This window comes from Stegostoma tigrinum, chromosome 18 (genome assembly GCF_030684315.1).
Source record: "Stegostoma tigrinum isolate sSteTig4 chromosome 18, sSteTig4.hap1, whole genome shotgun sequence".
Classification (NCBI taxonomy): domain Eukaryota; kingdom Metazoa; phylum Chordata; class Chondrichthyes; order Orectolobiformes; family Stegostomatidae; genus Stegostoma; species Stegostoma tigrinum.
In genome coordinates this window covers 6,134,333-6,147,079 of record NC_081371.1, presented here as the reverse complement: position 1 = coordinate 6,147,079, position 12,747 = coordinate 6,134,333, and the positions used below count along the sequence as shown (strand labels likewise).

Here is a 12,747-nt window from a genome sequence, read left to right as displayed (position 1 = left end):
TGAACAGAGCAGATGTTAAAACTGATGTGAAAACTTGAAGCAGAGGACGTAAATTACAGAATAAGGAAACACTCATTTCAAACCGAGATGCAAAGGAATTTCTTCTCTCGGGGTAGTGAATGTTTAGAATTCTCTGGCCCAGAGAATTGTAGAATCTGAATCAATGAAAGTATTTAAAGAAGATAGACTTTTGAAATACCAAGGAATTGAGTGCCATGAGGAGCTGGCACAAAAAAAAGGTGAATTCCTCGGCAAATCAACCATCATCATGCAGATTCAGAAGCAGCTTGAGGGGCTCAATCGCTACTCACATTCCTCTTTCTTATGTTATTGCCGAGACCCTTTTAACAAATCAATTTTTGTAAGAAACTGCGTTATCCATTCCTCTCAACACAATCCTCGATCTGCTGAATTGAACATGAATCTGCTTTTCTTACCGGGTTGACTTTGACAATTTATTTCCAATCATTATGATCCATTTGGTTTTGATACCACCACAGCAGATGAGCTCCCGCGACTAACATTCAATTCAATAACAAAATTCAATGTCATTAAACACCATGAACTTGATTCCTTTGTTAGTCTGAGAAACTTCTCTGGATTTGGTCTGTAAAGATGTTGTTTTATAGATAATGCTTTCCCTACATTAGCATCATGTACAGCAAAAGATATTTTTCCTGGTTTATCTATAATATATAAACAATATGTTACATTTCTCAGTTTGTAACAGCCTTCAGAAGTCATTTTGAGAGACAGTACAATATTTCATCCAAGTTTTCAAGAACCTCCACATTATTCAATCGGATTACTGAAGGGTCAACATTAGAAATTTTATTTCCAGTCATCCTCGAATCATTCTGATATTTTTATTTATCTCCCTACTCCTTTCACCATTGTAAGTATATTTCTCTCTTGACAACCCTTCTCGTTTAATGTATCATAGCGTATTAACTTGGCTGAAATTTTCTGCTGTCAGGAGTATACACTGCATAATATACATCGTTGATTTTCTTTCTAATATGAAAAAGAGCCAGTGAACCTTGAGTTCCCCAAATAGAAAATTCTGAGGTTGGCTTACTTTAATTTTCCTTGTTTATTGAGCACTCACATGCTTTTCAGCCAACTTGCATGCTTTGTTTAGTATTTCGCGGAAACTTGACACGAGGGTTGAAAATGTATTCTCTAGGGTTTAGTTTACCACATTCTCTTCAATTAATTTTGGAAGTCCTCTCGCTTCATGTCTATACATCAGTTCAATTGGACTGAATTCTGATAGTGCTCACCAATGAGTCTAACAAGGGGATTCCTTTATTCCAATCGTTAAGACATTCCTGACAATAAGCCCCATTCAGGATCTTTAAAGTTTGGTGCCATCTTTCTAAGGTCCCTCATGATTGTGGGTGATAAGCTGAAGATGTAAATTGTTTCATTTTGAAACTATTCATTGTATCACAGTGTTGAAATAGTCAAAGTTTGATTCTTAACCCAATTGTATCTTTTTTGAGTAATTCATATCTTACGGAAAATTGAAGCACCTCTTCCAATATCATTTCTGTTGCAATTTCCCCAAAAAGTCACTGCCTCCTGAAATCTTGTTAAAATATTCATGGCTTCTTAAAAGACACTGATTCCCAATCCTGGCTGTAGGATGGGATCCTACATAATCTATTATCATCTGTTAAATGTTATTCTTAAAATTGTCTTCTAGGGTACGGACATTGCTGACTGGCAATGTTTTGCTGTTTGTCCCTAGTTGCCCCTTGAGAAGGTTGGAGGTGAGCTGCCTTCTTGAATCACTGCAGTCCACATGAAGTGAGTTGACCCACAATACCCTTAGGGAGGGAATTCCAGGATGTTGACCCAGCAACAGTGAAGGAACGGCAATATATTTCCAAATCAAAATGGTGAGTGGCTTGGAGGGGAACTTGCAGGTGGTGGCGTTCACATATATCTGCTGCACTTGTCCTTCCAGGTATGAGTGGTCATGAGTTTGGAAGGCACTGTATAAAGGTGATTCACAGGCTTTTAGAATACATGGGTTGCCTTATGAAGTGAGTTTGGACCAGCCTGACTTGTTCCCACTGTGGCTTGGGAGAATGAAGGATGACTTTTAAGATCCTGAAAGGTTTTAAGAAGGTGGACAATGCTCAGAAGAGTAACATTATTTATGAGTCAAGAGCTAAGGCTCACTGGTAATGGTTATCCACATAGAACAGTGATGAGTAGAAATTTTCTCGGAAGGTTGGTCTCATGCGTCACATGCCACCTTTTTTCTAGGCAACAGTCCAATATCTTTTCATCTCTTCTACCTTTGTTTCTCAAATGCACTGAATTATTCATCTCAAGAGTTTATTTTTATCTTAAGGAAAGCGAACACGTTCCCAGAAACCTCACCATCACTCACAAAACTCTAAAATGAAACTAAAGTTGTTCTTCACTTAAGGGCCTCAATTGAGAGTGGGATAGGAAGTCAATTACGAGCCTTTCCTCTGCCCCAATTTGGTTCAGGTACAGGTAGGGAGATGATATATCTTGTTTCACGCCAACCCACTAATGTAGCGCTCTCCCCATCTCCACCTCCCCCTGCAACTAGGAGCAGAAGATTCTGCCGCACACGGAAATAGACTTTCCAGTTCAACCATTTATGTTTATATATAACCCCTCGTGATTAGTAGTCTTAAACACATCCTCCCACCCTGTTACCATATTATCACCAATTCTTCTTGCAAATCTTTTCTTTAAAACATTAAATATCAGGACAAGTTGTTGCACATTTAAGACGGCAATGTGGAGGAATATCTTTTCTCAGAGGGTCATTAATCTGTGGAATTCTTTACCACACAGGCTGTTGAGGTTGGACCATTAGATATGTTTAAGGCTGAGATTGAAAATCTGTCCATCAGTAAGGGAAGGAAGCATTATGGGGAAAAGGCAGGAAGGTAGGTTGAGATCAGCCATGATCTTATTAAATGACCAACATTTTTGATGGGCCGAATGACCTACTTCTCCTCCTGTGTCTTATCATAGAATCCTGCAGAATAAAAGAAGGCCATTTGGCCCATCAGGTCCACACCCAACCTCTGAAGAGCATCTCAGTGAGCCCACTGGGTGCCCATAGTCCAAGCTCCTCCATTAAATCTATCTGTATGGTGGAGTTCATGTGCAGTGTCGTCACAGAGCATTCACAGGTGAATGTATGTCATATTGGGGTTGTCAGCACATCTGTACACAAAGCAAAATGTGCTGTTGATAGAATTAATCAGCTCAATTGGAAAGTAGCCAGTCTGGAGTCTAGTACCGAGCTGAGTCAAAAGTGTTGGTGGTCCCATGCTGACCTTTATTTGAAGACATTTCCAATGTGTGTGGGATGTGCCTGTGTCTGCCAAGAAACAGCAATGAATCATCTGCTATCCCCACAGTTCCAGGCATTGGTCTCATAATTCACTTGCCTCTGAATCAGATGCTCATGGGCTCAAGTCCCGCTCCAGGATGCACCACTACGATGGTTCTAAGGAAGGGGGCGCTGTCCTCAAATAACCAGAAGTTTATTGCATGCTAGCAATAAATTCTGGAATAGTCACTGGAACCCTAGAGCATTGGCATAGACACATTGGCTCCAAATGAAAGCAAGAGTACAACTCCAGTTTCCTACCCACAGACTGAATATGACATCAGTACAATGGCCTAGGTCAATGGTGCATGAACATTAACCCCTTCAGAACAAGTACTTCATGCACTGTTTCATTCACAAGTTTTCCATCCCCATACTGTCACTTTCCAATTTGCCAAGTTTTTTGTTGAGGCATGGAAGGGACATTGGTGTGTTGCATAGTTTGAATACACAGCACAAATATTTTTGTAACAAATAATCAGCTTTCTGAGTGGAGTAATGATTTTGTTCCAGGAGAAGAAAGGGAATCTCTTGCAAATGTGGCTCACTTGAGTCTACAAACAATGCTAAGACTGAAGGTGCAAACACTTCAAAGTCCTGGAGATGTGTAAAGTTATTGGCATCCTCCTCTTCAAAGTCCAGGCCTAACTGTACTTGGTCCACTCCATACTGTTCAAAACCAGAAGCCGGAAGGTGTAAAAAGGAGAAAGAGAGTGGTGTAAAGGAAGAGGGAGAGGATGTTAGTGCTAGGCAAAGACAGAGTCAAAGGAATAAATACCTTGTTCCCACTTTAGAACTGCCCTTCCATTAAAATAAATAGATGTCTGTTCAACCCATACCTTTTCGAAATGAGACCGTGCAGGAGTCATCCATGTGAATGTAATTGATCACTGCTGATTTCCTCGCTGTCATTTTGCTTTTGAAGAATAGAATCGCAGGCTCCGTTTGAGAAATAAGTGAATGAGCGTTCAACACTCCCGACAAGACAGGGATCTAAAAGAAAGAGAAGAAGTTGAGATTGGTACACACAACGATTACTATTTCACACAGTTTTATTTTTGAGCTGAACCCCCAAACACACATTTTACTAAAGACACAGTTTTTATCTTTTTCTTGACTGTAGGCGCTTTTCTGATTTATCATTAGTGTCATAGAGATGGGCAACTGTCTGGTAATATCTGAAGGAGTCCCTAACTTTGACTTGCAGTCAGGGACCTCAGAGGTTTCTGACTGACTTCCTCAGGCTGCACAGGACATTGGTGAGGCCACCTTTGGAATGCTGCACTCAATTCTGGTCTCCCTGCTACAGGGAAGATGTTGTTAAACTTGAAATGGTGTAGAAAAGATTTATAAGGATGTTGCGAGGTTTGGAGGGTTTGAGTTATAGGGAGAGGCTGAAAAGGCTGGGATTATTTTCCCTGCAACGTCAGAGGCTGAGGGGTGACATTACAGAGGTTTATCAAGTCATGTGGGGTATGGATAGAGTGAATAGTCAAAGTTCTTTTTTCCCAGGGACGGGGCCTCCAAAACTGGAGTGCATAGGGTTTAAGGTGAGAGGGGAAAGATTTAAAAGGGATGGTAGGAACTGCAGATGCTGAAGAATCTGAAATCACAAGGTATTGAGCTGGATGAACACAGCAGGCCAAGCAGCATCAGAGGAGCAGGAAAGCTGACGTTTTGGGCCTAGACCCTTCTTTAGAAAGAAGAAGCTCTGAGGAAGGGTCTAGGCTCGAAATGTCAGCCTTCCTGCTCTTCTGATGCTGCTTGGCCTGCCGTGTTCGTCCAGCTCTACACCTCGTTATCGCGGATTTAAAAGGCAACTAAGGGGCAACTTTGTCACACAGAGGGTGGTGTGTGCATGGAATGAGTTGCCAGAGGAAGTGGTGGAGGCTGGTACAATTACAACATTTAAAAGGCATCTGACTAAGAAGGGTTTAGAGGGATATTGGCCAAATGCTTGCAGAAAGGACTAGATTAATTTAGGATATCTGGTCGGCATGGACGAGTTGGGCCGAAGGGTCTGTTTGAGTGCTGTATATCTCTATGACTCTATGAATCGTTTGCGAAGAAGGGGTGAGGGGTTAAAATTTGCTCTCACCCAAACGATCTCTAAAATATGACCAAAATGACCACTCAATCACACTGACCTCCATCATGTGAACTCCCAACCTGCTCAATGAGACTTGACCTAACTTCCTCTCCCACTTTGATCAGACAGCACATACTCTCAGTGTTAGACTCAACATAACTCTCTTGCTTCCACACCCCTTCCAGATCTGATCAGAACTTTAACAGAAATAAAGACAACAAAATTCCTTTCAAGTGAAATTGTCCGTTTGCTATGAAAACAAACCACATGGCGTAAAAAGTATCCGAAACAAACTGCCTAGTGAATTCCTCTTTAAGGCTTCTACAATAACAGAACTTTAATAATTGCAGCCACCAGTCAGTAGAAAACTTATCAGGGCTGGGAAGAGACAGATTTATCTCTTCCTTACGTGCAGCAAATATGTACCCTACACGTTTTGAATTCCATTTATCAACTTGTAAACCTGGATTTCTTTAACACTTTAAAACAAATTCTTGTAGTGAATATTTGATAAACATTACAACATTTGAAAGGAGGCTAAATACTTGATGTTTTAAAAAGAGAAACCACAGGAAAGGAACTGATGACTCACTCTTGTACACCTTGCAGGGTGGTTGCATTCCTTTCATTTCACCATGGAGTGACTGTGATGAGACAACTTAAAGTGCGTAGGGAATGGAAATCAATTTGAGAGGCTTTCTATATCAAAGCCAGCTGTTGAATGATTTTGCAATTCTTTTTGGGATGTCGATTTGACATGTATTTATATTGTCATTTCTGGCTATCCTTATTGAATCCTTCTTAACAAAAAACTTTCCGTAAACTGCATCTTTCACAAAAAAAATCACCAAGTGACTAATATTGGTTAAGTGGATTGCTTTGTCCTGTGTGAAATTGAACTTTTTGGAATTACTACACCAGTTAAGTGCAGCAGAAAACTAAATGGATCAGAATCTCTGGTGTAATTCCAATCTTTGTATCACAGTTCACATAGCAGCTAGTTGTTTAAAGAACTATATTATTTTGGAATGTGTGTGCCGCTGCGAGGTCAATCTTTATTACCCATTCCTTTTTGCCTAACTGAGTAACTTGACATGCTATATTTCAGGGCAGTTAGGAGTAAATCACATTAGTGTGAGATTAGGGTCACATATATCCTGAACCAGGGAAGCAGAGAGGATTTTCTTGTGTAGAAGGACTCAGTAAACAAATTGGGTTCTTTGTATTTTCTTTTCAGATTTTTAAAGACTAAACTCAAGCTGTCAATAGGACCCCTCAAAGTGGGATTGAACTCGTGGCTATTAACGTAATCATTAATATGCCTATTTGTAGTCAAGATCCCTGCTGCTTCACAGCACAAGGTTCAGTTCCTGCCTTGTTTGACTGTCTATGTGGAGCTTGCACATTCTCCCCCATGGGTGTCCCCCCAGAGCTCCGGTTTCCCCCTACCAGAGTCCAAAGATGGGCAGGTTAGATGGCTTGGCCATGCTAAATAGCCCAAAGTGTCCAGGCTAGATGGGTTAGCAATGGGAAATGCAGGGCTGTGGGGATAGTGTAGGGTTGTGGGTTTGAGTAAGATGGTTTTCCGAGGGTCAGTGCTGACTCAATGGGTCGAATGGCCACAACCTGCATTGTAGAGATTCTATGATTCTACATGGTGAGCAGCAATAAATTGCTCTCCTGTTGTCCACATTATTTGATCAAATCTCCTTGCAAAGATAAGGCCATGTAGCAGTTTCTCTCATTCCACTCTGGCATCCAGTATTAGAATCCATGGCCTCAACTTTGAATGTCAGTGAAACTCCTATTTCAAGCTTCTGGAATCTTCTATCGTGTTAACATCATTGGTTCTTGGTGTTGCATCAATGTTCTTTTTTTCATCAGCTCAATGATAATGCTCTGCAAACCCAGAAGAAGCACTGACATGGAGAGGTTTGTTGTGAGGACGGACCAGCAAACATAATTTACAAAACACCCTGAGTAGTACAAAACTTCTGAAGTACTTAACAGGGCCATTAAGCCAGCGGTAACTTTGACCCATAAAAATAAAATTCCAGGCCCAGTCTTATCATCCAAAGGAGAGCAGAGGCAAACAGGCCATAAATAAAGATGGAATCATCTTAGGACACTTTACCGCGTTGAAAAGAGTTTCAGTTTTATACCATACCTTCATGCAATCTTTGAATAATAAGTTGTTCCCTGACAGTGAACGCACAGCTAATCTGGAAGTCACAAACAGCTCACTAAACTTTCAGGGAGCTTATATTTGTTACAGATTCGGATTCTTTTGTTCAAAATATTCAACAATTCTTCAACTGGACGCAAACAGGAGAGCGTAAAACATCACACCCAATCCCATTTCCAGCAAATACACTACATCAGGCAAAGCCAGTCGGAACTGGTTTACTCCCATTCTCCCCTTTCAAAAAAGTCAATATTGTCGGTGATTGGTTGGTTAGCTTGGTACTCCCTTGATTGGCTAACTCAACATCCAAGCAGCTGCTCGCCCTGGGCATGGTAACACCTATTGTCAAATAGTCCACAACCTCCTTAGATTAAAAAGTGGGTTGTGATACCTCCCAGACCACTCATCACAACAAAGATCAGCATTTGTTCTTTTCTTCCCCCCGTTTTTGTTTGAAACGCACAGCTTTTCAAAGTCCAACTATCCCAATCTATTCCACCAAAAATAAAATGAACAATGAGGGTCTCCACATTTATGTAAATTGCATATCATTGTTGTTGTCATTGTCAGGTAAACCACAGAGGTATGTTGCATTCCAAACCTGTGATATGTGTTCAGATAACCTATACCTTTTCCACCTCTTTTTATTTCATTTTTTATCATAGGTCATTCAGACCCTTGAGCCTATTCTGTCATTCAGTGAGATCATTGATGATCTATGGCCCACTCCATAAACCTGCCTTTGGGCAAGTCTTTGATACTTGACTTTTGCTTAATGTAGTCATATCATCTTTGGTTTGTGTTGCTCTGATGTTGTCTCACAATGTGTTGTCCTACGCATTGGTGAGATAGTTCTCCTGGTCTCTGCTGGTAGCTTGTAATGATTGCCCTTTACCTCTGAGGGACTGCAGCCTGACTCTAGTCGGTGTTGAAAACTCTTTTATCAATATCATTGTCAGTAATACAGTTCTCTGTAAGTACATCTCTCACAAGGACAGACTATTCCGTCCTTTTTCACAGTCTCTTGCACATGACTGCTGATGTCACTTTACATCATTGCTTACATCACCTTCTCTTGAGACAATAAAGCTCCCTGACTGCTCCTCCTTCCTTTTGGTCACCTCCACAAACAGGCTACCACTCCTCGCAGTGCTGGACGTAGCAAAACTTTAACCAGCCCTTTCTTCACCCAGGAGCTGCCTGATCTATTGTGGACTTTGTTTCCATTTCTGGTTTCTCACCTTAAGACGTGGAGAAGATATCAGCTGCTAATCAGGTCCAGGACAGGACAAAGATTTACAGCAAAACTTGCTCCATTGTGGCTACCCTGGCCTAGAAGAGGCTTTCACATTTACCCCACTTTCAAGCTTAGTCTGTAGCCCTGTAGTTTAAGGTATTTGAGTGCATGTTACTTTGTTTTTGTCTCAAGTACCCAAGGAATTTTCAATTCTCAGTGGATTCATGATTGTAATAGGATGATTTGGAGAGAAAGTCTCAAGTCATGGTGCTTAGTCAATAGAGCAACATCAGTAAAGCATCTAATTCTTTGATGTCCATTAATTTGTCTGTATGAGTCACCGCATAAAAGTACCAATAAAGAGACAACTGTATACAGTTGCTTAGATTTGTTGTCGTGATTGCAATTTTGCTCACAATCCACAGTACTGAGTTCATTCAGCTCACTGAATCAAGTCCTTTTTTATCCAATCACAACACTGTTGGCCACTTTCCAAATCAGATAAGAAAGACAGACTCATTTATTAAGATTCTCAAATATTTCAATTGAATTTTGCAAACAGCTAATTTTTTAACAAGGACATTAACCGCCATGGGTGGCCTTTATGGATGATAGTGACAGCAACAATTATTATTTATATAGTGCATTTGTCATAATAAAATGTTCCATGTACTATAATCTTGGGTTCCAAAGCCCCCAAATAAATTATATTTGGCAAAATCCCCATCTCAGTCACTGTCTATGATATGATGTAACTAAACAAGTTTGAATGACTTGAGGTGATTCATTGCCATCAATCCTTCTTATAGTTATGACCAGGCCCTGGGGCTAAGTTCCCTAAGTGATTATGATTCCCGATGGATGCCCCAAATGATCTGGCTTCCAGCTATGGGGGGGGGGGGGATGAACTGTCTCTTCTTCTTTAGTAACCCGCTCCCTTAGCTGGTCGTAATTAGGTTCTTTCAAAAAAGGTATCGACATTTCTCTTGAACTTGTGTTTTAAGCAGATTTTGAATTAATGAAAGCGTGAGTTTATTAATTGCTGAATGCGAGAAGGGAAAAGAAGACCTAACATGCAGATAAGGAATAAGAAGTGAGCTTGAAGAAGATGAAAAAACATAAGATGGATCAGACTCTCTAAATTCAAAAAGAAAACAGTGGAACATTGAGAGCTGAACAGTTAATTTCAGGATTCTTGGATTTTGCAGGTTAGTTGAAATCCTTTTAGCTTGTTTCCTTTTGATGGTGGCTTGATGGCAGCATCCCAAGGTCTTTATGTTGTTGTGTTTCCTTTTGACTAGTTTGTTAACTACCTGGCTCCTAGTACACTGAAGACACATTTACCTACAAATTGCTAGGGTGATTAGAGGTGCTTCTTCCAGTGTGACCTTCTAAGCTCTCACGCTGAAAACCCTGCTAGTGTACACAAATCTAGCACACTTTCTCCAACTGGCACATACGGGCCAGCGTTATAGTCAGTTAATGCTTTTGTACACTGCCAGAAGGGCAAAACACAAGCAAGCTGTGCAAAAGGTAGCTTTCTGTTGGGAGGGGTGATTGGAAATTCCTAAATTTAAAATCCAGCCAAGAGTGATTTGGAATAATCGTGTCCATAGGCAATAAATATTGAAATGGGGTTTCAGCAGCAACTGAACTGAGCCAAGGAAGGAGATATTCTAGAAGTGGGAATAGGCAACCTCAGTGAAGGGGTGATCGGGTACTTATCTCAGGACTTCAAAGATGACAGTGAGGTTCAAATATTTTGACTCAGCATCAGATAGTTGCCACGGGGCAGAAGGAATAGGCTAGGCGGTGAAACAAAGTGTACAGCAGGGGTCAAAAACGATGGTTTCTGACTGGACAATATTTAATTGAATGAAATTTCTGCTTACTCATGATGGATATCAAGCAAGCAAGAAAGAGTGGAGCAGCTAGAGGGGTAGTGGATACCATGAATGTACATGTACAACCGAACAATGTTCAGTTGCTTCAACAATGACCTTGCCTCTGTCAAAAGATCATAATTTCTGGTATTTATTGATGATAGAGCTTCTTTCCATTTTTTTCACTATTCCTAAGATAATGAAGAGTCCACATCCACATGCAGTGAGATGTGGACCACAAATGGCAATTAACAATTGGCAAGTTAATTTCAGGTCTCACAAGTTTCAGGCAGGGATCGTTTTCATTGAGAGAGTCTAACCAACATTCCCAGTGATCTCCTCCATCCCTATGAGAGGAGGGGTGTGGCTCAGGAAGGTGGGTGGCATGGTGACAGGTGAGTGCAGGTGGGGAGTGGTGGGGATTGGTCAGTGAGGTGGGAGGAGTAGATAGATGAGAGAGAAGATGGACAGGTTGTGTCAGGTCAAGGAGCCGGGGATAAGAGACAGGGTTGGACATGGGATGAGGGTGGGGAGATTTTGAAACTGGCGATTTCCACGTTTAGGCCTTTGGGCTATAGGGTCCTGAGGCAGAATATGAGGTGCTGCTCCTCCAGCTTGCAAGTGGTTTCATTGCTGGAGGAAGCCTAGGATGGACATGTCGCCCAGGGAGTGGGAGGGGGAGCTGAAATGGTTTGTGACCAGGAGGTGTTGTTGTTCATCACGACCAGCGCACAGGTGCTCTATAAATGGTCTCCCAGCCTCCGCTTGGTCTCACCAATGTGGCCTCATCTACAGTGAGAGCAGCGGATGCAATGTACCCCACACCAAAGATACATTTTCCTCCCCACCCCTATCTGCCTTTCAGAGGGACCACTCTCTCCACAACTCTGTTGTCCACTCCACACTCCCCTCCAGCCCCGCCAACCCCAGCACCTTTCCCTGCAACAGCAGGAATTGCTAATACCTGCCCCTACACCTCCCCCCCCACCACCTCCATCCCAGGCACCAAAAAAACCTTCCACATTGGACAGGGATTCACCTGCACATCCATCAATATGGTTTACTGCATCTGTTGCACCCGACGTGGCATCCTCCACATCGATGAGGCAAAGCAGAGGCTCAGAGACTGCTTTGTAAAGCACCTGCACTCTGTTTGCAACTAACAACACCACCTTCCGGTCACAAACCATTTCACCTCCCCCATCTCACTCCCTGGGTGACATGTCCATCCTGGGCTTCCTCCAGTGCCACAATGATGCCACCAGCAAACCAGAGAAGTGACACCTCCTATTCTGCCTTGTAAGCCTACAGCCCAATGGCCAAAATGTGTATTTTAACAATTTCAAAATCTGCCCCTGCCCAGCCTCATCCCATGACAAACCCTCCCTCTCTTCTTCGCCTCCTTGACACGACACAACCTGTCCATCTTCTCTCCCACCTATCCGCTCCTCCTACCTCACTGACCAATCCCCACCACTCCCTACCTGCACTCACCTATCACCGTCCCACCTACCTTCCCCAGCCCCACCCCTCCTCTCTCTATTTACTTCTGAGCTCCGCTCCCCCATCACCACCCCCATTTCTGAAGAAGGGTGCTGACCCGAACTGTCATCCTTCCTGCTCCTCTGATGCTGCCTGGCCTGCTGTGTTCCTCCAGCTCTACACTGTGTTATCTCTGACTGCAACAACTGCAGTTCTTACTATCTGAGAGAGCTATATCTACTACATCCTGTATCCTGTATTACTTCCTGTTTATAATGCAAGATTGTCCCTATTAAAATACATGCTGACTATTCATGCCTCCTACAACTCTGTGCCCCTCAGTTAGGTCCTTCCCCACTTCTGTTGACAGAGACTTACTCTCTGTAGTCCTGTAAATCCAATTCACTTCGTATTGAATAAAGCTCTGTAGTTAAGTGTCTCTTTACTGCTCCTATTCAAGTTTAGCTCGTGTGATCTCTT

The 12,747-nt window shown here is 42.1% G+C and overlaps 1 protein-coding gene and 1 long non-coding RNA gene across 3 annotated transcripts in view; one reads left to right on the top strand and one right to left on the bottom strand.

The window, feature by feature from the left end:
• The window catches only part of svopl (SVOP-like), a 119,716-nt gene that overhangs the window by 102,630 nt on the left and 4,339 nt on the right, over positions 1 to 12,747 (bottom strand). For both annotated transcript variants that reach the window (XM_048548535.2, XM_048548536.1), the window contains exon 2: positions 4,231 to 4,384. In XM_048548535.2, the coding sequence (XP_048404492.1) occupies positions 4,231 to 4,303 (73 nt within the window). In that variant the 5' untranslated portion in view covers positions 4,304 to 4,384. The remainder of the gene's footprint in view (positions 1 to 4,230; positions 4,385 to 12,747) is intronic.
• Positions 1,723 to 12,747, top strand: part of LOC125460732 (uncharacterized) — a 28,362-nt gene continuing 17,337 nt past the window's right edge. Inside the window, exons 1-2 of the long non-coding RNA XR_007249330.2 lie at positions 1,723 to 1,904; positions 9,910 to 10,110. This is a non-coding gene — a long non-coding RNA (uncharacterized LOC125460732). The remainder of the gene's footprint in view (positions 1,905 to 9,909; positions 10,111 to 12,747) is intronic.